We start from the raw sequence: 27,287 nt of genomic DNA, 5'->3' as shown, positions 1-27,287 counted from the left end.
CATGTAAGGCTTAACATCCTTGGCTATATCCCATTTATCAACCAATCAATGTCTTACTTTAACGCACTGTTCAATATTGGACAGAGCTTTTCATCCTGATAAACCTTGTAGTTTGGATCATATGGCACTTCCTTTCTGCTCCAGGTGCTGTAAATATTTTACCTTATTACTTCAATCACTCTAGATATGAACACAAAGCATAGAAAGTTTATAGCATTACTTCAATCACTCTAGATATGAACACAAAGCATAGAAAGTTTATAGCAGTGTGATATTTATTAAATGAATAATAATGATACTAAATAGAACAAGATATAATATCCAAAAATAAGATTGATAGCAAAGTATGGATATAGATAAGTCTTTAGAAAAAGTTTATGAAGAATTATACTGTAGATGTCAAAGATGTGTCATTGATTTAGCAATCAATATTGAAATTATTTAACTGTCAATCAGATGAAAACGGTCACACATCTCTCACCCTCTTCTGACATCCCTCTGTCTTTGCTGTTTCTTCTTCTTCTGAAGTCTTCTTTCAGATGAGGCATATTTTTCATAAGACTTCACGTGGCATATCTTCCTTTTCCAGGCCGTACATCAATTTAGTAATTCTTAGTCCCAAGAATCTCCTTAGTGTTTGCAGGTTAAAGTAAAGTAATCAATACTGCTTGAAGCATCTCCTGGATTTCTACTCCATTCAAACAGATGTTACTGTGATTGATACTGGCACAATTCAGGTAAACAGGATGCTTTGATGTCCTGCTTCATTAAGTGTTAAGATTTTCTTGTCCATTTGAGTAAAATCTTTGTTTTAATGTGATATAATTCGTTAACTGTCCATGAAAGATTAAGTTCATTTTCGTATGTGTAAGCAAAAAGTAAAATAAAATATAAAATACAACATTTAAAATTCATGGAACCACAAAGTAATAGGAGCTCAGGAGACACAGAGAGAGGTAGAAGACTCTCAGAGTATAATTTTCAGTCAGTGGGACACAGTGGTGCAGTGGTTAGCCCTGCTGTTTCACATCTCAGATCACATTTCAAGATACTATAGTCAGTTCAGAACAGTTGGCAGACCCATAGAGACACGTAAAGAACACGCCATTATAATCCCTCAAAACTAGTTACGTTTCTCCTTGTCCCATTGACAGCAATGCATTTTTCAAAGTTTTCCAAAATTCTCAAACTTTTTTGCATTTTCACCAAACTCGAGGTAAACCTTTCTACCTAGAAGCTTCCACCCCAAAAATATCAGTCTAAAATTAAAGAAGAAAATAACACAAAATATGATCTTCATAAGAAAAATTGATATTAGTGTAATGCTGTATATTTTGACAGATTTACCAGAATACATTTGTAAGTCATGGTATGGAAGGGGTCCTTGGTGGTTGAAAATGGGCATTTCTTACAGATGTTTTTTGATCCTTGACATTCATCATTTTTGAAAGCGTACTGATATTGATAAATACAGTTGTGTGTCATCAGCCTTGCTGTGGTAGCTCACGTTATGCCTTGAGATAATCTGAACTAATGGAAGCATGTTGATCGAAAAGAGCAGTGGACCCAGGATAGATCCTTGTGGAGCACCATATAGAATATCATGTGTCTTTGAAGTATAATTACCACAACTAACAAAGAATTTTCTACCTGCCAGGTAGGACTCAAACCAATTTAAGACACTGCCAGAGAGGTCCGCCCACTGACTAAGGCGATTTCTAAGAATATTGTGATCAGTGGTATCAAATGTGGCACTCAGATCTAAGGATGAGAACAGAAAAATGGCCTCTGTCTGAATTTACCTGCAAGTCATTTAATATTTTAACAAGTGTAGTTTGTGTACTGTGATTTGTTCAAAACCTGACTGACACTTGCCAAGATCAGAATGTTTATTCAGGTGATCACTTAGCTGCATAATGATAATAATTTTACTTAAGAAAGGCAGGTTAGAAATAGGTATAAAATTTTCAAAAGCAGAGGAGTCAAGATTATTTTTCTTGAGCAGGGGAACACCCCCGTATCTAATGATGAATTTACTATGTCAAGAACACTATCAATTAGCATGCCAAATACTTCTTTGAAAAACTTGTTGATATTGGGTCAAGGATGCAGTTAGAGGGTCTCAGTTTAAAAATCATTTTATATAAATCAGGTAAATCTATCCTGGTGATAGAATTGAATTTGTTTAAAATGGTGTACCGGGGTTTAAAAGGATCAGTATTGGGTAGATGTACTATATTATTTCTAATATCATTCATTTTGTGACTAAAAACTATAGCAAAAGCTTCACAAGTTTCACTGGAAGTTTTTTGGAGGCATTCCATTAAGTGACTTGAGTTTAGCAGACGATCAATTGTAGAGAATAAAACTCTCAGATTACTAGCATTGTTATTTATAATTTTAGAGAAATGGCACCACCTCTCAAGACGAACTATGTTGTTGTATTCTGTTATTTTAGCCTTTCTGTATCTCATAGTGGATAATCAGTTTAGTTTTTCTCCATTTACGCCCAGCATGTTTTCTTTAGATCAGACACACTTTGGGTCTTCAATGGTGTAACAGTGCTGGAGGATTTTTTAACTGTCTTTTCAGGAGTGACTATGTCAGTGGCAGCTCTCACTTTAGTATTAAAATTTTCCACCTTACTATTTACATTATTCTCACTATTGTAGTAAGCACTACAAACAAACTGGTTGCTTAAATTGTTTGTAAACTTTGAAGCTGCAGATGAATCAAAGAACTATTTTTTAACAATATGCTTCTCTCTAATTTATTATTAAATCATTATTTCTTTATTAAATAGTAAGAGAAAATCATCTGATAAACCAATATCAATGATCTGACTCACATCAACTTTAAGTTCTTTAGTAAATACTAAATCCAATGTGTGCCCTCTTTTGTGTGTAGGCTGACTAATGTGCTGGCTCAAATAAAAAAGAGTGCAGGAGGTTCACAAATTATTTTGCTTTCAGGTCACACTGATTATAGATATGAAAATTAAAGTCACCAACTATTAGAAACGTGCTTTAGTTCGTAATTATGATTGACACGAAGTTTGGAATTCCTCAAAGAAAGACGCATTGTATTTATTTTATACATGGACAATACCAGAGACTGAGAAACTCCTTAAGTAACAACGTCAAAATACTCAAAGGACTTGAATGTACCAAAGCCAACATCTTTACACTTTAACTGGCTCAATTAAATCTTTCCTAACCCGCTGCCTTTCTTACCTTGGTGATCTGCATGAGTAAAGCTGTAATTCAGAGGTGCAGATTCAATTAAAACAGCCGCACCATCAAAGCTAAGCCACATTTCATTTAGTGCAATGAAATTGATTTTCCTATAACAAAAAAGATTGTTGATGAAAAATGTCTTGTTGGTCAATGCTGTAACATTTAATAAGGCCATATTTAAGGTCCCAGAAAAGTAGAACTGAATTGTAGGAGTGTTATGGGTGTTCAAGATTGTAATTAAGTTATTCATATTATTTCCGCTTTGTGCATATTTTTTATTTAATCTATAGTCTGTTCTTATAGTTTTAATAAAGTGTTCATCCAGAGGCAAAATTTTAATTAAATTATTCGCATTTATGCCGCACTGTCTAGATTTTTTACATAAATTGAGGTCAGTTATTAGAGTATTGATACAGTACACTTTTGAGGAAAATTTTACTACAGAATTATCATGTCCTAGCAAGGCATTATGGAAAGAATTAGGATTAAAAATACAGAGTCAAGAGAGACAAATTACCTTAGAGACGTTTTCGGAGATGACCCTGGCGCCAAATCTATTGGGATGCAAACCATGCTGCTTAAAGAAACACGTCTCCCAGAAGAGGTCTCAGCTTTTCACGAACCTGATGATTTGTCCCTTGCAGAAGCCTTTTAACCAGATGTTTAATGCCAGAAGACAACTGTAGTACTCATTTAATCTTCTAACCAGTGGTAACGGAGAAGAAGATTCTTGCAGCCGGGGTCCTCTCCTTTGTGGCATTAACAAGTGCTGTGAAGTTCACCTTAAGAATCTCAGACTGTCGGTATCTCATGTTGTTTACCCTGTTGTGTATTAGGATTGATTCTAATCCCCTGTTCTTGTGCCTTTCAAAGACTGTTGGCGCTCTTCTCATAACATCTCGAACATGAGCACCAGGAAAACAAGAAGCAAAAGATTTCTGTTTAGGGCAAGAAATGTTTAGGTCTCATACGATTGACTCTCCCATCACAAATACATCAAGGCAAAGTGGGTGAGTGGAGAGGGTCGAACCATGCATACCATGCTACATAGGAAACACACTACTTTGGAAGTGCATACACGGTATAATAAAATTTTGTTTCACACATACATTTACATACATTCCATATTAAATCTTTATTGAACTGACTGTAAAAGACCATAGCTTAAATTTACTTACCCTCTAGGTAATTTACTTAACTCTCTAGGTAATTAAGTAAGACCTGAAAACTCAATTGAATTGTGAGTTTATGTGCACCATACTGTAAGGCTTTCTTGGAGCAGCCTTGACAATAGAGTATATGTCCTGTAAAGAATGATTCATGTATCAAAGGGTACCTCATAACCTTTTTGTGAATTTACTTGATGCCATCTTCATGATCTTCTTTGTTGTGTGTTTCTGAAGGTATTTTTGCTTTTCTGCACTCCTTGTTTTCTTTTATGTATGTTCTTCTTAATTTTTCTATTATTAAACAGATTTAAAAGATTTTATTTTATTTTGAATTTTGAATGTGTGTATATATTCATTTATATATATATATATATATATATATATATATAGATGTTTGTGCTTTGACCAAGTATCTGTTAAAAACTTTCTATAAAAATATATAATATATATATATATATATCTTTTTTTAAAGTTCAATGCATATTTAATAAACTAGAAACACTTCATTTTGTCATTGTTTTCCATTGCAACAAAAAAAGTTATTTTTCTTATTTTGGCGTACATGAATTTGTAGCATTGTGTAATGACACTTATCATTTATATGAATGCAGTATATTATTACTGTATATTAATTACTTATATTTATATGTGCATATATATTATGTTTGACATATATGTACATAATCATTACTGTATATGGTTCTCGTGAAGCATGAAAAGAATAGTTTTAGTGTGCAAGTCCAGTAGATAAGAGAATATTTCAGTACAATGCAGCATATTTAGATAACCAGTGCATTTTCTTTAAAGGGTAGAAGCTTTTTTCCTAAACATCATTGAATCATCATATGTGTCATATGTACCTATTAACTGTTCTTAGCCTGCAGTAAACCTAAATAACTTGACAGTTGATAACCAGTGACGTTTCCAAAATCAGTTAACACGTTAAGCTTTCTAATTCCTCCGTGACACTTTTTTCTTTTTCTTTTTTGTTCACAATTGCCTTCTCCGTGCCTTCTTTTAACAACTAAGCGTCTCTTTTGTGCAGCATTATGCTGACCCTCACTTCCAGAAACAACCTCTCCCTCTTCACACTCAATCTTTATTTAAACAAACATAGACAAGATCGATTGTCTTTTTTTTTTCCAAACGTATTAAATAACAACTTTTAAGCTCAGCTTAACACCTCCCATAGGATTGTCACTATACCAAATTTCCAAACTTCAGTACAGTACTAAGAAAAGAGTTTAAAAAAATTGAGGGAGCAACGGAGCTCCCTGAATGAACAGAACAGAATTAAACTTGCCTGCAGGTAATAATAAATGTCACAAATCTATTTCAGACACAGCAGTTTACAGGTTTATACTTATCCTTATTACTGTTTGAATGATATAGACATAAGATCCCTCTCAAACATTTTCATTTTGGCTTACTTGCAAATCTTGCATGTATCTTATGGTTTTCTGGCCCCAGAGCCACAAAGACTGAGTATTTCCCAACAGAGAGTTATTGCGGACCACTGTACATATGAGGTTGGTCATATAATGCCCCAGCATCATGAAATGTCCTTAACCTCAGTCACAAAACGGCAATCACGTTACACTGTGGTTATGGTTAGTGCTGTGGGAGGGTTATCTGACTAAAATGACAATTCATGACGGACGTTGTGGGCATTACTTGACCTACGTCATACAGTAGGTATTGCAGGCTGCAGTTAGACACATCTCTTATTTCCAGACATCACTCTGCCAACCTTCTTTGTTAGTTAAGCATCTGCTGAAAGCTCCAGTGCTGCTGATGTTGTCATTTTAACACCTGTGAGTGGATAAAGCAGGGCTGCAACTCGAGGCAAGGCAAACTGGAAGTGCATTTGTAATGTAGGCAATAGAACTGATACCATAAAAAATGAGAATTGAAGTATTTTTAAAATGTTAAAATTGATACTTAGATATATTTCAATACTTTTCACATTCCATTCATGTTGCTAATATCTCATCCCTCCTCATTCTGAAGACACTCGATTGGACTGAAACTTGAGGAACATACCGTATATCTTCCAATAGTAGCCCCGGCGTTTATTAAAAAAGTTATTCGGACGGCCCGGTGTTTAAAAGAGACCGGCGGTTGTTGGAGACCGGCTATTATTTGCCTCGCAGACGGAATGGTGATGGGTAAACGGGGTTCATTTGGCAGTAAAATACGGTATGGTATCGTATTTACGGTCACAAAATGTAGGCAACAACACTGGATGAACATTTCAGGATTTAATGAAATTATCAGTACAGCAGTACGGTCTTATTAAAGCAGTATACAGTACGGTACTACCGTAAGCATGAAAAACAGGTACGGTAAAAGTCAATTTTCTTGCAAATGAGGCCATCAGCACTGGGCTGCACCAGTCCGAATTACGCACGAAAGCGTTCATCAGCCCGACAAGTCCCCTGCGGAACATAAGGAAATGCAATTAGCTCCAAGCTCACGGATATACGTATACATTACGACATGAGACTGGATAAGATACAATAAAGTACAGTACTTACCATCTACTCGTCGTCTGAATAGGTAATGATTGCTTCGTTATTTGCGAGTTCTTCTTCATCTTCCTCTTCTTGTGATGGCAATACAGGTACTCCCATTGCTTGTTGTCGCGCAGTAATCAGTTTTATAAGGATTAACGTGTCGAAGATGGCATTTTCATGTTCTTCCCGCCACCTCTGCCCTCCCTGTGGGGTTATGATTGACGTGGAGACGAAAGGGCAAAATGTACACAAAGAAATTTCTTTTTGACTTTCTCGCTTCCTCGATAGCATCCGACGACAAAACATTTTTGACACGAAAAGGTACTTACCGTAGGATATACTGCAGGAGGGTGGTAGCCCAGGTGATACGAAAAGCGGTGGGTCATTGGAGATCGGCATTTACTACAGACCGGTGCTTAAAGGAGACCGGCTACTATTAGAGACCGGCGTCTATTTGTCGCGACATCTCTTCAAACCTGGCATTTATTTGAAACGGGCGTCAATAAGAAGCCGGCCACTACTAGAAGATATACGGTACTGGATATTTGTGAACCCATCTTGGAAAAAAGATGTTTTATGACAGGGCACATTATTCTTCTACAAATTTTCATTTGAAATATTGTTGCTATTCAGGGATGGATATGCTCAACAGCAATGCCTAAGTACACTGTACACAAATCTGGTCTTAAGAGGCCTATTGAAATTCTATGCTGTTATGTATTCTGTAACATCCTTGAACCCATTTAATCCAAATCAGAGTTCAGGGAACCAGACCCTATTCCAGCATCACTGAATGCATTGCAGGCTGTGGACAGAGTACCAGTCCATTCTATGGTCTACTATTCCACATGTACTTTCAGACAATCACCAATTATGCTAATAAAGACATCTTAGGGGTTTTTGATTGAAGACTGTAGTTTCCTGCAGTATTTTATCCCATGTGGACAGAAAGAAGCTTTTTAAACTCCACACATTCTGTTGTGGACTTTGAACCTAGGACATTGGATCTGTGAAGCAGCCATGCTACCCACTTTGCCATCTCCATTCAATTATAAATAAAAAGTGTTCCTGACAAAATATTTTTATTTTCTGGATAACTAGCACTCCAACATTTAAGGTTAAAACACTGCTTTTCCCAATTAAAGTAACAGTTACAATGATGACAAATAAAATTTAGAGCCATACTTTAAATATAGCCAGATTTGCACATAGTCTTTCAGTTTCTTTGCACCATCTGCTAATAGGTATTCACTCTCCCAGTAATGATTTACTTTAGTTTATTATTACTAGTGAATTAAATATGGTTTAACCAGACAGCAAATCAACAACACCATCTCGAGTTATTTAGAGATGTGAATTTATTTTTATTGTTAAATTGTGAGTAGCTTGAGTAGGTTACAAATTTAGCATGTTAATGTGACACCAAATTGATAGATAGATAGATAGATAGATAGATAGATAGATAGATAGTGTAACAGATTATGGTTTTCTCGCACCCTTGCACCCTCAGACACCACGTCAGACACTAGGTAAAAGTCCAATAATGATATTTATTATATCAATAATGTGCACAAAGCACCCTCCACTCCCAAATACTCCAATAACAATAATAATAATAATAATCCTCCACTCTCCCAGACGCTTAGCCACCCTGCCTCCCAACTCAGCTCATTGCCTGGGAGTTCCCAAAGTCCTTTTATATTCCCTGACCCGGAAGTGTTCCCAATCCAACAGTCCATAAGTCCTTATTCCTTCCGGGTCAGGGTAAACAATGCTATTCTCACCCCGGAAGCCCGTCGCTCTTCCTATGACGAACTTCCGGGTCATAGGGCACAAAGAACTCTTCAGTCCTCCCTGCAGCTCCCTCTCGTGGCCCCCATGGCATCCAGCAGGGCGGTGCATAAAAACTCCATTGTCCATGATGCCCTGCTGGTCTTCTGGGGACCTCCATGCTGCAAGGAGGGCTGCACCTGGCGGCTTGGGGGTATTGGCCGGGATAAACAGCCGGCCATCCTCCACAATAGATAGATAGATACTTTATTAATCTGCTTTTATCACAAACCCCTTAAACTGCTTTAACACTATTTTCCCTGAAGCTTACGAAAAAATGTGCAATCCTGGGCCACCTTAAATTTCTTCGCACCTCTCCATCAGCCTCTTTTGTTTTGCAAATGTGTCAATCAGCATCAGCAGCAGGTAGCCCATCTTCCCACCGATGCAGCTTGTTCATCTGGGTGTGAGGTGCCTGGAGTTTTATAGGGTAAATAATATATTGTTATTTGGTGCACATGCATTTCATGTGTGTTCTGTGTCTGCAGCAATCTCAGTAAATTTAGGATGACAGGAAATGTGAGGCAAGAAATGTTGAACACATACTTAAAACAGAACCTTTTTTCATATTATAGTACTAATGACAAACTTTTGACATGAAGTTTATAATGGGTGAAGACTGAAGTCCAAATATCAAATAAACACTTTCACAACAGGTACAAGTATATCTAAACAAGTATGTTTTTATTCAAGAATATAACCTAAGAAAAATAAATCAGGTTAGGGTACAATGCTGTCATGACCGCTTGAGTGGTGCAGCACTAAGAACTGCTGACTCATAATCAAGAGGTTGCAGGCTCGATTCCGGGTGCTTCATAGATTTACCATTTTGAGTAGTGAGCTGCTCATATTATCACTAATATACAGTAGAATAAAAACATACATTTGATTTGAGTCTGTAACAGCTGGTGTAAATTTATAGTAGTTGAGGCCACATAGTGGAGGAAATCTACGAGGCAAGTGCGCCTCTGAGTGGAGTTCAAAGCCCTGACATTCCACGAAATCTTTGCCATACTTAGATTGAGAAAATAAATTGGCAGGAGATAATGTGAAACAAAATGAAAAGGAAGTGTTTAATATGGTTTTGTGTGGTGATCAATAAATTTATAAATATAAAAACTCAACTCAGGCTAACTCCCAAACCTAACCCGACCAGTCCATAAATTACGTTTAACAGCTGGATCCCCACAATGGGTAACTGCACAAAACTGAATCTAAGCAGTGAGGCTTCAAACCACCCCACAGTTCCCAACTATCGCATCCTTCACCAATCCACAAACCACCCCTGGGGACAGACCCACTCCTCTGAAGTAATACATTGAAACTACCAGAAAATGAGAGCAAGGAAATAAGGCAAACATCACTCCCATCCTCTGATCCTCACCCCTACCCACATAATTAATGAAAAAGAGTAAATTATATCTTAAAATAGTATGTGCGATGCAAAAAACAGGTAAGATACATAAGACAAAATACTGGAGGGAGATGATTAATGGCGAAACCTTGTAACCCATTAGGCTCCCGCATCCCCACCTCCCTGAACTTGTCGAACAAATAAACAGTGTAAAAGGTGCCCCAATTTAACACCAGTCCATGTTAACAAAGTTTAACATCGACATCTTGTAAAGAATATAAAAACAGTACAAAAGTTGTACCTATTCAATAATAATGTTCTTTGCAAAATCAGTAAACTGATGAATGCCATTCTTTGGCAGTTACTGGAAGTTGAACTTGATCAAACATTACATTACATTTACTTATCTGGCAGATGCCTTTATCCAAGGTGACTTCCAACATTTGAGTTGTTCAGGATCACACAGTGTCAGTAGCTTTGATCCCACAATCTCAGGGTTTGAAGTCCAAAGCCTTAACCACCAGTCATAAAATGCCTGTTGAAAAGAAATTGTTAATCTCTGCAAGTGCTTCTGATGGTGATTGAAATAAGTGGTACGCTGACCCAAGACTTACTTTTATCTTTGTAGGATAGAGCAAATATGGCTGAAACCTAGTGGCACGTGCTTCTTGAGCAACTGCTGCCATGGTCTTCATGCACTGTACTGTAAATGAACCAAAATCTGGTAAAAAGTTGGTCAGTGAGCCTTTGAAACGTGCCTCCATCAAAATTAGATGGTGTCTGACAATCCCAGAAATTTAATTAGAGGAGTATAAGGACCAACAGCACGTGCACAGCTAGTGTACACCTGATAAGCCTGCATGATCTTGGAGGCAAAATGTTAGAGATTCTTGAACCATTTGGGCCACATTTAGGTGATAAAATAAATTTATGTTCTCATTCTTGGCCATATCTTTAAGTCTGACAACTCTTAAGTTTTCTCTTTGAGTTATTCTCTTTACAGCATTGTACTATATAAATATAACAATAAACTTGAACTTGAATATATGAATTGAAATCACATATAGAGATGCAGCCATGGATTTGGTTTTCCTACAAAGGATTTGTAAGTTTCTTATTCCTCAAAGACAGGAGAGGCATTTGGGCTGAAGGAGGAGATTACCTTCATTGAAAATATACGTGGTGTGACATAACTTACATGAATGGATTTCATTGATTAGTAACATCATTGTAGTAGTACTACTTGAAAGCTCGAATGAGATGTAAAAGATTTTTGATTGCTATTGAATAATTTTACACCCTTTATTCATCTTACAACTGTTTTAATTTACTCATACAATGGTGACTTTTTCACTTTTTTGTGATAAACAGATTTTTTTCATGTTGTAATTTAGACTATAGTTTATGAAAAGTATTGACTTGTAATTGTTACAGAATGTTAAAATAGGTTTTTAAAGGTTGCTTAAAATACAGGTAAAATTCTGTTACAACAAATATCTTTACAACAAAGTTTTCATTATAAAAAAGTATTTTTATAGTCCCGACAGTTTCCCCATATGACACAAGTCTGTTGAAATCTCATTACTACAAAGTATATTCAGCAGATACTTTCATTACAATGAAATGCACAAAAGACCTTGAAATGCCTGAATGAATCATCCACAGAGCAATTAGTTCTGTGGTCACAGCTCAGTTGTGCACAACGATTCCCAAACAGGAACGTAATTTTTTTTTCTTTCTTCGAACTTTCCTTGTACTGTTTTTTATTTTGCTGTTTTTGTTTTCGGTGGTTTTCAGCAATACCCTTCGCTTATTGCTCATCAACATGTGAAAAACATCCTTTGGAATTTAACTCATTGTTACCCTTCTATAGAAATGGCAAAAACAAAAAAATGATAACAGTTCATATTAGAAAAAAAAACTTAACATTTTTGCAGCTCTTGCTTCCGGCAAAAAGAAAAAGTATGTTGCCAGTGAATTTGGAATTTCGCCATCGATACTGTCAACTTTCTTGAAAGATCGAGCAAAAAAGAAGAAAAATCTCGGGTTGCAAACGTATGCAACCTGCTGCATTTGAAGACGTCGAAAAGCAGTTTTTATTGGTTCAATGATGCTCATTCGAGAAACATTCCTATTAATGTGGCACTCATTCAAGAAAATGTGAGATTTCTAAACTCTCTTGGGACCTCCCCAAACTGGACAACATGCCGAAGAGTGTCCCAAAGTGTGATCACCATGTCTGTGAAAGACTGTTTATCCATTACCACCGGCTCGCCACCAAAGCAAACAGAAAAGATCTCAATGGGTGATGCAAGGAACATTGTAAATGCAGGGAACAGTATTACTTGGCCACTAATCTGGCCACAACCCTGCCTGACTGCTGTGTCTGAGTATAGGAGAGTGGCAGATCAAATTACAATACATAACTGTGCTGTTCCTGATTCAAGCTGAATAAAGCTGGTTTTGCCAAGGTACTGAGACTCAGCCACGTGTTTTGGGGTGCAAGACAGCGACATATAGTGCAACCACTGTATTTTATGATTTTGTTCTGTGGCGCTTCAATGCAACGGTGTGTGCTTCGGGACTTTCATCAGCGTGTTGCCCAGTTGGGTGGGGAGTGGGGGTGATCCCAAAAGAGTTCGGAAACCTCACAATATGAAGAAGAAAAGGATGATTCGGCTTCTGATTGATAACTGTGCTGCCCACAACATGCTTCCACATTTAGATAATGTTCGCATTGAATTCCTCCCACCCAATTGCACAGCAGTGCTTCAGCCATTGGATTTGGACATCATTCGTACCCTGAAAGTGTATTTTCACAAGGAAATGCTGAGAAAAATTCTCATCAGCATAACAGAAGACAGAAGGAGGTTAAAATTAACGCGAAAGAAGCTATTGAAATGAGTACAAACGCCTGGATGTAAGTTAAAGAAAGCACTATAGTGACAAATAAAGAATCTCATCACTACAGAATTTTCGTTACAACAAAATATTTTTTAGGTCCCTGGGAGTTTCTTTACCTGTATATGTGTATATATATATACGAGGTGTGGCAGAAAAGTAATGAGACTGGCAACACTGCAACCGATCTGGCAACGCTGCGCTGTTGTCCTTGATAGAGAACGTGTATCAGTACCCTCCCATAGCTCAGTGCGAGTTTCAACTCCTTCCGTTAACTACGTGATTTTTGTGACTGCTATTAGCGAAGTTGTGTTTTTGGTTGTGCGTCACGCAAAATGGAACAGCGGAATTTGGAGCAACGTTGTGCCATTAAATGGCAAGTGTGACGTTTGAAAAGTTAAAACAGGCCTATGGGGAACATTCTTTATCCCGAGCTCAAGTTTTTTGCTGGCACAAATCATTTTTGGAAGGCAGAAAACACGTCGAAGATGAACACCGTTCAGGGAGGACTTCAACTTCGAAAACCAATGAAAACATCTACATACTGTATATATATTATTGATTTTTAATTTGAAGCAGATAACATTCCATACAATTAAGTCTAACTTAGAACCATGTAAGGTACTCAACGAAAAATATGAAGCTGCTCATGTAGCTTATTTTAAGAAGCACAAGAGTAAAAATGTGCAGTACAGAGTTTGAATCATGCCCTCTACGTGTCATTGTTTGAGATGTGAGAGAGATTTGTAGTTCTGCTAGCTTTGGTAGAAATCATTTGTAGACATAAAGTTCTATATGTCAATCATATGGCTATGCTTTGTTGCTCATCCAACTTTTTGAAACCAAAACGTCTCCAAACAAAAAAATACATGGGTACTCTTTTTACAGATATCTGTTCTACAAACGAGAATTTATGCACATACCTGATTGGTTATTTTAATAGCAAGGCCAATCATACACTAGAAGCAGAGTCAGAAATATTAAATGCAAATACTCAACAAACAGTACTAAGCTGTGCACATTGCACAGCATTGCTGAGTGAACCCTATTGGGCTTTATCAGTGTATCAAATATAATTTCATTATTTGCTGTATTGCCTAACCTGTGCATGTACTTTTCCCTCAAGAATAAGAACTACTTGAAAGAAATTCAGCTGGAAGTTGTGGGCAGTACAGAAACAGAAATCTATAGAGTTTAAAAATCAGTTTAATTTTGCAGATAAACTTTTGATACAAGGCAAGATTTAATTTATATACACTGGCGCACGTTCCAGGTATTACTCCTGCCATGTGTCCTATAATATAGACATACACTATGCATGTTTTCCAGTGGAATCATTCATACATGTACATTAAGATACATGTAATCCAGAGCCGGAACATAGACAATATCTAAATTGCATCAGTGGCCCGGGGCGGTGCTACAAGCAGAAAGTAAATAAAGTAATTGCACGTTTATTTCTCCTGCCTTATAATCCTTTGGGAAGCATATGGCTTTGTCTCTGTCTCTCTAGCAATGTGTTTTCACTGGAATAAAGAGACTGAAAAGTCAGGTTTCAGGTGAGCATACTTGTCTATGACAGATTAAGGCCCGGTCTGGGATTTTTTCCTGCTTTGTTCTTAATGCCGTTGATATGATCAACAACTGCAGTACTTATGTTTGTATACATAATTGATGCTGTTGTAATAAAAAAAAAAAAAACTAGCAACACTTCAAAGACAGTTTCTCATTCCACTACAAGGCTGGGAGCAGAAAGTGCAGCTCCATTCCATCAAACTAACTCCACTATTCACTTAACAAAAAATAAAAACTTCACAATTTTTTTTATGAACTGTCATTCACAATATAATTGTGTGTAAGATGCAAGTCAGAAACTCTTTAATTTTGTACATGCTAGCTGTGAACGGCCACAGAATTGTAGCAGACACCAAAGCAATGGTTGGGGCACCAGCCAGGTGATCCTTGTTTAATGAACACAAAAAGGACTTTGAAAATTAAAGTGTGTGATCCCAAAAAAGGAAGTGGCTATACTGCCAAAGTGAACATTGCTCTTTTGAGTCAAGGTTCTCCTATGAAGCTATCTGAAAGGGATGACCTTCTTCTGGCTAAATGTATAATCCACTCCCAGAATAGGTGGGGCTTAGGTCAGGAGTCAGGGCAGTAGCTAATCATTTTCTGCAGCTTGCACTTTGAAGCAGTAGGCAAAAAGGAAAAAGCTTTAGTGCCCCCCCTCATCCTGAGACAGTATTGTCTATTTTAGAAGATTCCTGAACATGCATTCACAAACCTGTTCAGTACAGCATCATGGTGCCACTCACCCACACACACAAAACCGGTTTAAAATAGACAATTAACCTAACAAGGATGTCTTTGAGGATGCCAAAATCACATCAGTTACAGAAATACTCAGACCAGCCTCTCTGGCACTAAAAATGATGTAATGCTCTAAAAAACTGGGATCATATTGTTTTCTCTATTCTGGTGTTTGATGTGAACATTAACTGAAGCTTCTGACTGGTATTTGCTTGATTTTATTTATTGGCAGACTACATAATTGCATGGATAAGCAGGTTTGCAGGTGTTCCTAATAATTTGTGAAGTGAATGTATGCTAAGACTGAGATTGTTTAGATTTGTTATCTAGAGTGCAAAAGAGGAATAGGAGGGGTTCCAGGAAAATTATCATGTCAAATTTCTAATTAAAAGTGTGTAATACGTTGTGACTGAGCGATCATCCATTACTACACAGAATTTGGCCCAGATAGTGGACCTGTTCGTTTAGACGCATTGCTTGATTCAATAGTAAACTCTAGTGCCTTAGGGAGCCTACCTACACCTCAACCTGGTGTCCTTTTATTTACCTCTGTGCTGACACATAAGTCTCATTTCTTTTCTGAGCATTACAAATATTTTGCTCAATTCAAACATTTGAACTGTGAATAACCTGTGCCTTTTTAGAATGGAAATGTGCTTATTTGGAGAAGCAAAATTTGCACAGCTGCAGACAAGAAGAATAATTCTATGTAATGAAAAAATGAATGTAATGTGTGATAAAGTTCATATCAAAAGAAATTCCACATAATAAAGATTTTGAAAAATCACAATTTCAGCATAAGTATATACAGAAAATATGTTATTTTATACTTAATTCATTAATCAAAATCTTAAAAATTGTGATCTTTACACAGTTCTCTGTAAATTAGTGTTTTATCTTGGTAGAGTAATATATATTGCTCAACTTTCCCCTATTGTATTATTAATATGTAGCCTTAGAATGCCTAATCTCACAGACTTGCCACTGTTTATAAGGTATTACTGTATATAACTTATCCCCACCTTCCCTTCTATATCTATAACCCCAGGCAATTAGATGTAGTAAAAAGACAAGCAGGAGTTAAGTTACACATAAAATAATGTATTACTGATAATATTCATAAATAATAACAATATGCAAAGTACATTTGAATATTGACAACCATACAATCTGATTGAATGTTGCTGTGTAGTTCAGGTGGCACACAGACTTGTAATTACTTAATGTCTCTAGTTAAGGCATCATTGGTACTCAGCTTTCTTCAGAACAGGCCTTAAGCCTGGTCAATATGGCTGCTGAGCTGTGCTCTTCATTGTGTTGTCTTCATCATCACAGGTTAGCAAGAGAGAGCTTCTTTTCACATGTTAGTAAGAGAGAGAGAGTGAGATAAAGCAAGCAAATTTATGGGTTTTCTGTCCAACCTACAGCCAATAGGACATCATGGAATTTAAAGGCCTCTGAGACAAGCCAATTCAAAACAGCCATACCTCAGACCAATGGCGGAAATAAAACATCTTAACACCTGCCCCCAAACCATATGTTAATGTAATCTGGCTTCCTTGCGGGTGTTGAAAGACTTTAGCAGAGAAATACTCATCAAACTGGTTTAAGACACATCCCCCAAATCCTGTCGTAAAATTACAAAGAGACTTAGTCATAAACGGGGGGGCAAACACAAATGCCTCTCACCAAAGTAACACTAAATTACATTGCTTTGCCTAAATTACAAATAAAGACATACAAAACATTTATCAAGTTATATGCAAAATCTTACATCACAACAACTAGTCTTCCGAAAGCATAAATAAATTACATAATTTTAACAGACATTGTTTTCTAGCTTTTGACGATGCATTTTAAGAATGTATTAGCTCAGTAGCTAATCCTTTTAGCATCTGCATTGGTTAAAGTAGTTAATGCTGACACAGGTAACATATCTTTCCACACTTTTTGAAACAGCCACAAAAAATAAAATTGCCAGTTTCCCCCTAGCTCACTTGAAGCATAGGCATCAAAGTCTGTATTTTCAACCATACTGGAAGAGCACTACTCAGTCCTGGGGAAAACTACACATTCCTTCTCTGTGCTGAGTGTTAGATTAGGCTGTTTCATCGAGGTGTGAGCCGAATCTGCAGAAGACCAATTTGTCAGTTCCCCCAACAGTGTGTATTTTTGTAGCTGCCTCTTTGCAACAGCCAAGTGCCTGACCATGATCACTTCAAGAAGATTACCTCTCCTAACTCACTCTGCTCCACCGTCATTGCTGTGCCATCTCTAAAAACAGCATATTCGACTACATTCTTCAGCTTTTTCAAACGAAAAATTTAAATTAAATTCTAGGCTGGTTTATGAAATAGGTGGGTTGATGCTAAAGTATTACAGTCCCTTGCTGTTTACAGTTCATATTATTATTATTTTACAAAAGTATATGTGCTTTTCATTGGTTTGTTCCTGTATCTTTTTGTCAGCTATCACTGTCAGACCAATGAAAACTGTGCAGCATATTGGGAAATGTTTGAACTGTGAGAATACATTTTCTCTAAAAGTGTTCACACATTTCCTATTTTTGGGAGCCTGCCTACAATCATTCTTTTCCTTTCTGTAGCTTTGACAAGACCTGCACTGAAAGAATGACACACAAAGTCAAGTCATTTGGGTTCATTCCCCAGTACTTTAGAGTTAAATACATATCAACTGAATCAACAAAAGATTATTGTTTAAGGCTGAAAAGAAGAGCACAATGCCTTTCTCAGCCACCTAAATAGCTCTATAAGGCATCCTGCAAAGACAAATTTGGACAGCTTTTGTTGTTGCTAGGCAACAAGGGAATCATTGAGTATGTTTCAGCTTACTGGGAAGAGTTAAAAATCTGTAAAGAAAGGAAATAATAGGTCATCGTTTTAAGTAAATACATACAGTCACTTCCTATAAACAAGATTCAAGGCGTCAAGAGACTGGTTCTAGAAAGTGTATTTTTTTAAACAGGTTTGATTGAATTCATCAAACAGGGAAGGAAAAGACTTCAAGACATCCAACGAGATTTGTGCCAGTTATGCTGGTTTCATATTATGAAGAAATCTTGAGATTGTGCATCAATTTCACTTCAGAACAATATAAAATAAAGTGAAATAAATCTGCCTGAGTAATTTCCAGTGCTAGTTTATTTTTCTGTGCTACACAAGCATTTCTCTTCATAACTGTGGTGGTTGTAAAAGCAGAGAAGATTATAGAAAAAGAATCTGGTAGCAAGATTTTGCATGACTAATAAAAGAAAAAAAAAGGGAGGGGGGGTCGAATAGTTGTGCTGGAGAGCTCCAGTCCTCGCTCGCAGTCAGCTCTCAGCTGACAGACAACATTATGTAGGGTGGGCTGTCACTGTAGCATTAGGAACTGTATGCTCGATGCTCACTATCACTGCATGCCTGGGAACTTGCCTGCTGTGTGTGTTTGGTTACATGCAGAATAAAAAGATTTTTTGTTGTTTTTTTATTATTATTATTTGTTCTTTTCTTGTATATTTATTTACTTTTATGCAATTTTTAAATTTATACTGTAGTTCTATTTTTACCAAGGTATTATAATGAGGGAATTGGAGTGAAAGTAAGGCAGGAGGGGGGAAAATGAAGTCTTTGCTGAATGCCTTAACAAAGAAAGAAGGTAAGAGGCAAGAATATTTTGTGAATGAGAATAGTCTGACTGAAAGCTTGGCAGGTGGGAGGGCGCGCGATATGTGTTCTTAAAGATCCCACGAAACTACTAGCTCTGCCTTTTCACTTTGTTTATTTATTTCATTTTGAATGATAACTGTTCTTCATTTCTCTTTATTGTTTTGCTGTGATTCTCTTGAAACACAAGCATTTTTTACAGAAATACAAAATCAGGACACTACTGATTGGTTTTGTCATAATTTCTGAAAAACAACAAGGGTCTTCTTTCAATTTTGATGGTTTTGTTTTTGCTCAGGATTAAGGCTAATGATACAGATTTTTGGACTGCCTTAATAAGTGTTTTGCATGACATATAGGGTGATATGTCATCCTAAGGAAAGGCTGAAAATACATTGATTATTTGCTTTACCACTGAGAAATGACTCCCACCTATTTTGCTGACGTTCATAAATGGAAAAAAGCACACGCACATATATAAAAGAAACTAAAAAAAGAAACGCTGTTAATTTTAGTGTGCAGATACATAGATTGGTCATTAGTTGCATCATCATCCAACTAAGAAGTGCTAATTTGTTGGTGTGCCTTCTGTTAAGAAGTTTGAAAGGTTTCCTCCTGTTTGTTTGTTTCTTCTCTGGTCATTCTGGTTTCTTTTCACAGCACAAACACATGCTAGCTTTTGGGTTAAAGCATTGGCCTTGTTGTTACTGGTTTGGCCCCTGCCTCCAGCTCACTATGTGAACCTGAACAAGTTGCATAACCTTCCTGTGCTTCAACTATTTAAAAAATAAAAAAAAGGGTGTAAACAGTAGTACTCTAGTTCTGGAACGTTAGAGTAGCTTGCCTTGGGAAGGAACTGTCTGAATGGATATTTGTTTCTGTGTGTTTTTGTTAAGTGGGACTATATTAGCCAGTTATGGCCAAGTACGAATATGTGCTTGGCTGTTTAGACTGACATCCTGTCCAGGTCAGCTCCTTGCTTGTGGTTATTGTATCAGCTCTGCCTACAGGTAACTCCATACTAAAGTGGATTTACCAAACAAATGTTATTACAAATGATTTTATGTAAACTTAATCAAATTAGATTTTTTTTTGTTGTTACTTTTGCATTTTTTTTGAGGTCATAATATGTGGTTATGCACTTTGCTTCTGCCAGCGGCTGACAAAATATTGTCTTAAGTTATTTGTTTAGAGGTTGTAAATTCTCTCTGGATACTGTCAGATATATACACTATATATATATATATGTGTGTGTGTGTGTGTATATATATATATATATATATATACTGTATATGTATATGTATATATATGTGTGTGTGTGTTATTTTTGTTACAATTATGTTATTAATTTTGTGCTTCTTTTACTTTTATTCAAGGTATTCCTATTTTATTCTATTTTTTATTTTGTTGTTTTCCATGGTCCTTGGCAACAATTTAAAATTTGCTTTTATTTAACATGAGTTAAACAATACATAAATACTTAAAGTGTAAGGTGTATTAATTTTCAAATCTGTTTTAAAGGTGGTGCAGTGGTAGCACTGCTGAGTCGCTGTAAGGAGACCTGGGTTAATGTCTTGGGTCTTATAGTTTGCAGGTTTTACATATGTGTGTGTGTAGGATTCTTCCTGGTGCTCTGGTTTCCTCCCACTGTCCAAAGGTAGCAGGTTAGGTGAATTGGCCTTGCTTAATTGACCATAGTTGGTGTGTGTGTGTTCATCCTGCAATGGATGGCACCCTGGGATTGTTTCTGCCTTCTGACCTATGCTAGTTGGTCCAACTAGGCTCCAGCCCTCACCTGTAACCCAGGTTGCGATTAAGTGGGTTAGAAAATGTTTAATACAATTTAGGGTCATGTTGGGACACAGCCTTTTATGTACAATAATCTAAAGTGTAATATTAAATATGTATGCTATTTACACTTATATATATATCTTAACATTTTAAATTTGTCACTATTAACCCTAAAATGTATTGAATAAAATGTGTAAAAGGTATACTTTTGCTTTTTTCTCACATGGTTATTGAGACCCTAAAGCTCTTTCATGTGCAGGATATTTTAATTATGTATAATAAAATGACAAACAGTGCTTAATATGTAAAAAAAATAAATTAAATGATTAAATAAAACTCAAAGCAATCGTTTAGTCACTTACTAAGAGCTGCTATGTTTCAGAGTGGTAAAATGTTCAAGATATAGTTGTATATTTTATTTTGTCATTCGTAATCAGAATTATGTGAATCAGATTCCTAAACTCATACTTTGGGAATCTGTTTTCCAAATTCATTATATAGGGGATCCTCGGGTTATGACAGTTCCATTCCTACAACAGTGGTGTAACCCAAATTTTGGCGTAAGTCAAAAAACACCCTAGCCTAAGTCACTTATCTATCCTAACACATTTGCAAAATCATAATCTAGAACATAAAAACACAACTAAGTCACAGAAAAAGGAAAAGGGCATAAATATACTGTACTGTACACTGCACTGTAGTAACAGAAAAAATGACAAAAAATTAGTGTAAAAAAATTCCTTACCTTAATTCTGATCTCTTTAAAATGTCTAATTTCACTTCCATCGTGATGGCTTTCCTCTTCTTTGAAGCACTACCATCTGAAGACTCTGACTTTCATTTAGGAGCCATGATAAGGGCCACAAAGTCACCAAACAAAGCCACACAAACAGAACACTTCTGCTGCACGCAACAAAACTAGTTCGCCAACTCCCTCACTCATACGCTGCGTTACTGCCTATTCTTCAGCTGCGTGCAATCAGACTAGTTCGCCCACGTAGTCTGTAAGTACGACGCTAATGGTGTAAGCCAAAAAAACTCATGTCTCAATTTTTTAAAGTTTTTAATGGAGTGAACATTGTAAACTCGAAAACGTTGTAATCCGAGGACTTCCTGTACATGTATATCAGCCTACATTATATATTTTTTTCCAATTCAGACCAGGGAGCTCCCCATGTTTACCTCCTGGAGTTTATGTATTTTTTTATTTCTAATTTATTCATAAAGTATTCAATGTTTCAAGACTCATAAAATTACTTGGGTGTTGAAAGCCAAGTTATTTGTTGCTTTGTTGACTTCTGAAAGAGATGAATATTTTAATTCTGTTGCCACATCTGTAAAGTACACTATAGTCATGTCAAAACAATTTATCTATTATTAACTTGAAAAATGTTTTCCCGTTCATATTATTTCCAAGCTAAAACACAATAGGAAGCTGAGTAAAGAAGACACACAGAAGCAGCTGGCATTGCATCTGTCATACAGTTGAAACTGCATATTTGAGCTCTAGCATATGCTTGTTTGAGAGTCAGAGGCTCCACAATGTCTATGGTTTCCCTTTTATAGATCTTTTATCATCTTGTCATTTGTAAAATGGTCTTACTTGATGTTATATATTATATATATATATATATATATATATATATATATATATATATATATATATATATATATATATATATATATATATATGGGTGGTTGCTTATGAAGGACACTGGCAAAGGACACTGGCAAAGGCTCTGTGCATAAATCATCATCATCCCTCACTTTCCTAGCTAGTCTTTGTATAGTCAACTTTGTATTATGTTTTCCCTGACTCTGGCTTCTCAATATCTTGGTTTAATTTTCTGTCACTTTTTTTCTTTTAACTAAGTGTAACTTGTTTATTTTATCATCTTTTAAAAACCATATATGCAAATGGATTGCAGAGTACCGCTACATGTTTATACTGTATATTTTAATTAGGGATATTTATTAATGTATTCATAAAGAGACCAAACCTTTATGGGCCCCTGAGTAAACTTAGCCTGTCTTGCTTCAGCCTTCTGTTTTCTGTTTGAAGTTACACTGGATTAGATGTTATGCAGTGGGGATTATTTCTTTATTAAAATGTTTATTACTTATTACATAATGCAGAAAAATACAAGATTTCATACTTGGAGATTTTAGTATTGCTGAGATTTACATAATCAGTAAAGTTTATTTGTGGCATGGAGGTCCAGTTTGTAGTGCTGCTGACTCACAGATCCTGCACCTGACCACTGTCTTTGTGCAGTTCCCGTATTCTCCTCATATCTACAGATATGTGTTATTGTTAGCTGTGTGCTTGATTGGGCCTTAGAATGAACTAACCCCCCACTACCAAGGTTCCTGGTTTGCTCCTAATGCTGCCATGAAAGGCTTTACAATACTGCAACCCAGAACTGGTTAGAGCTGGTTTAACACTAGAATTACCAGAGCCTACGAAAAAACTCATAGATCCGTCCCATCTTAAATCGCTTCTTAAAACCGTTCTCACCTCTCCGCCAGCGTCTCTTGTAATCTAAATGTGCTGATAAAGAAAAACTCCAAGTAGCCGGCTATTCCATCCCCCCACCGACTTAGAACGTGCACAAACGTCTCCCAGCTGATGCCTTGATTGTTTATCTGGGCGTGAAGTGGAGTTTTAGAGTGAAAATAATAGATCGTTATTTGGAATACACACATTTCACATGTATTCCTTTTCTACAGTAATCCGTGTAAACACATTTTTAAAACAGAAACGTTTTTCATATTGTAGTAGTAAATTACAAAATGTAGGCATAAACTATATAATGTATGAAGACTGAAGTCCAAATATCAAAGAAACACTTTCACAAAAGGTACAAATATAACAGGTCAAGTATGCTTTTATTCAAAAATATAACTGCAGAAAAAAAGCCGCCTTAGCATGCCACATTGACACATGCTTACTACAACTGCCACGGTAGCGTAATGGTATCAGCTGCTGACTGGTAATCAAAAGGTCATGAGTTCGATCCTGCATGACTCAATTTTGAGAAGTAAACTGCTCTTATTCTTACTATTTTAGAATAAAAACATACATTTGATTTCAGTGTGTAACAGCCAGTGTAATTTATGATGCTTGTAAAGGTTAGCCTTGTTTTTTTTTTATTCACTTTTCATTCTCTTAGTCGTGTTCAGGATCCTTCCCTACACCCCCCCCTCCCCCATCTGACACTGCTGTTTTCACATAAAGATGCGCTGTAGCTCTGCAGCATACTTGTGACTGCATTCTCGTACCAAAGCTTGCAAACTGAAGTGCTTGCGTGCACTTTTCGTGGCATTACACGTCTATTTTTTGAGCATGCCCGTGTCACTCAAACACAGGAACATATGTTGGTGTACAAGTATAACAAAACAAGTGCACTTTTATTCAAGACTAGAAAAAACAAAGCAAGTTACAGCAGGCGGTTGATAGGACAGCTTGCGTGTTGCAATGCTAAGAACTGCTGATTTCCGATACGTGCTATATAAAATCATCACATTCAAATATTAACAGTTCCCACACACCCTTCCTACATTTACGACATGTGTACTTGTTGCAGTGTACACATCTCTCTGTGCTATGGTTCCTATTACACTGAGTGAGCACATGACACTGTACTTTCTTCCCTACATAAATTACATTCGAGCTATAACGTGTCTTTATGTGAAGACAGCAGTGTCAGATGGGGAGGGGGGATCGTGAACGCGACTGAGAGAATGGAATTGAATTTAAAAAAAAAAAGCTAACCTTTACAATTATCATGCATTTACACTGGCTTTTACAGACTGACTGAAATCAAATGTATGTTTTTATTCTAAAATAGTACAGTACATGCAATATTATTTGAAAATGAACAGCGTCAGACCGGGTTTGAATACACACTGACGCTGTTACAGAAGGCGTCAGCTTATTCAGTGCAGCAGTTTCAACGTACAGGGCATGCAATATTATTTGAAAACGAACAGCATCAGATCGGGCGCATATTCAAAGCTGATCTGACGCTGTTCGTTTTCAAATAATATTGAATTAGTTGCGATGATGTTTTCACATATATTGTCTCTTTCATTCATCTTGTGGTTTGTAATTGGTGACCGCATGTTTTTTTTATTGATCTTGCCAGTTCGCACATGTTGCTGTAAGGTGGTGTTTCTTTTGTACTTCAGGACATGCAGAGGACAGAATAGTACAGAGCAGTAAGTTCAGCGCTATATGCAATCAGACAGACAGACAGGCAGAGAAGGCACTAGATATATAAATAAACAGCTAAGGAGATAGATATATAGATAGATAGGAAGGAAAGGCACTATATGATAGGCAGACAGGGAAGCTCCTATATAATAATAAAATTACTGTTATTACTATATAGATAAACAGGGAGTTCAGGCAGCCAGAGCGGCAAAGGTTAAAAAAAATAAATAAATTTCTCCCTAGCAGGGAATTGAACTCGGGTCTCTTGAGGTACAGCAAGTCTGCTGCGCTTTAAGTGACAAAATCTTACCAGTACACCACAGAAGCTGTTCTAACATTCTTGAACCTTTTATGATAGTGTTTATTTGATCTTTGGCCTTCAGGCTTCACACATTTTATACTTTATGCCTACATTTTGTAACATTTATTACTAAAATATAAAAAAGTTTCTGTTTTAACAATGTGTTTACACAGATTACTGTAGAAACGGAACACACATGAAATGCGTGTGTTCCAAATAACGATCTATTATTTCCCCTCTAAAACTCCACTTCACTCCCAGATAATCAATCGAGGCATGAGCTGGGAGAAGTTCATGCATGTTCTAAAATCTGTACTAACCCCTACTCTCTCTTCTGTTTCCTTTTCCGGTATCCTTTTGGTGGTGGCTTGCGCCACCACCATCTACTCAAAGCACTGTGATGCTCCAACAATGATGGATGGATTAAAAGCCAGAAGTCTACATGACTATCAACATCAAGTGACTCCGTGAGAACCCTAACTACAAAGAGGACTATTTCATTTATGTTAGGTAGAATGCCCAGAGGGGACCGGGCGGTCCCGGGGACTGGAACCCCTGCATATCCTACATGTAGCCCTTGCATGTTCTATCCATGTTTGGATTTTTTTTTTGTCCAAGTTCTCCAGGTTTTTTCCTACATAATTGACCACTGACACATTGTGTCTGTGTGCATGAGTTAGCCTTGCAATGGTTTGGTTGCTTTCTGGGGGACAGGGCGGTCTCATGGTCTGGAATCCCTACAGATTTTATTTTTTTCTCCAGCCGTCTGGAGTTTTTTTTGGTTTTTCTGTCCACCCTGGCCAACAGACCTTACTCCTTTTCTATGTTAACTAATGTCTTATTTTACTTTCTTATTTTGTCTTTTATTTTTCTTTTCTTCATTATGTAAAGCACTTTGAGCTACTTTTTGTATGAAAATGTGCTATATAAATAAATGTTGTTGTTGTTATAGTCGGTGGGGTGATGGAATAGCCAGCTGCTTGTAGTTTGTTTTTATCGCCACATTTACAGGATAAAGAAGGCTGGAGGAGAGGTGAGAATGGTTTTAAGAAGCGATTTAAGGTGGGACGGATCTACGAGTTTTTTCGTAGACTCTGGTAATTCTAGTGTTAAGATTGGTTACTGTATTTACTGTGTGTGCATTTTTGAAAAACTGCCTGTATAACACTAAAGTACATTTTATATGTATTATGAATAGTTTATTTGTTCATTATGATAAAGTCAATATGTTATGTTGAATATAGCATTTACCAAGTGATAAATGGGATCATATTTTTATGCATGGTTTTATTTTGTATTTTACATCATAATCTCCTTTTCTCTGTCTGGTTATTCACATATAATAAGCATATTTTAATTTGTATATTTATTGTTAGCAATATATTTACATATTTATAAAAATGGAAACATTGTTACATTTTAATTTCTTTTTTTAGATGTTTAGAAATTCAGTATGGCATACAGTATGTTCCTTTAGAAATTCAAATAGACATATGCACTAAATGTCCTTCTCTTGGTAGCCTACAGTTTGGGTTTTCATAACATTTTAAAAATGAATATCTTACCTTGTCTGTATAGACTCTTGGTTAGAAATTCACAGTAATTCCAGAATCTCAAGAATGATGAAAAACTTAATTTTCTTTGTTTTTATTTTTTCCCTGCAGTGCCTTTTCGGGAGGCACCCACTTATTCTAATCGACGAAGGGGACCCCAGAATACTCTTGCTACCCCCCGAGTCTTACTGCGTTCCAATAGTGACAACAACCTGAATATCAACAACCTCCCGGACTGGTCGGCCTCTTCCTCTGCATCTTCACACCGCAGCCTTTCACCACAATTGCTTCAGCAGATGCAGAACAACCCCAATGGCACAGTAAAGACAGTCGGGAGTGGCGCCCGTGGTCCTCGCAGCCGCTCGCCTTCATTAAACCGACTGGGAGAAGAGGTCAAGAGGCAGCCCCACAGGCAAATAAGGTAAGATTGCTGTATATCCTT

At 36.7% G+C, this 27,287-nt stretch overlaps 1 protein-coding gene across 3 annotated transcripts in view; it reads left to right on the top strand.

Moving 5' to 3' along the window:
- shank2b (SH3 and multiple ankyrin repeat domains 2b) overlaps nt 1-27,287 on the top strand; it is a 1,055,424-nt gene that overhangs the window by 520,629 nt on the left and 507,508 nt on the right. For all 3 annotated transcript variants that reach the window (XM_039749058.1, XM_039749068.1, XM_039749076.1), the window contains exon 13: nt 26,957-27,266. In XM_039749058.1, the coding sequence (XP_039604992.1) occupies nt 26,957-27,266 (310 nt within the window). The remainder of the gene's footprint in view (nt 1-26,956; nt 27,267-27,287) is intronic.

Source organism: Polypterus senegalus, chromosome 1, assembly GCF_016835505.1.
Source record: "Polypterus senegalus isolate Bchr_013 chromosome 1, ASM1683550v1, whole genome shotgun sequence".
Taxonomy (NCBI): Eukaryota; Metazoa; Chordata; class Cladistia; order Polypteriformes; family Polypteridae; genus Polypterus; species Polypterus senegalus.
This window is presented reverse-complemented; position numbering and strand designations above follow the sequence as displayed.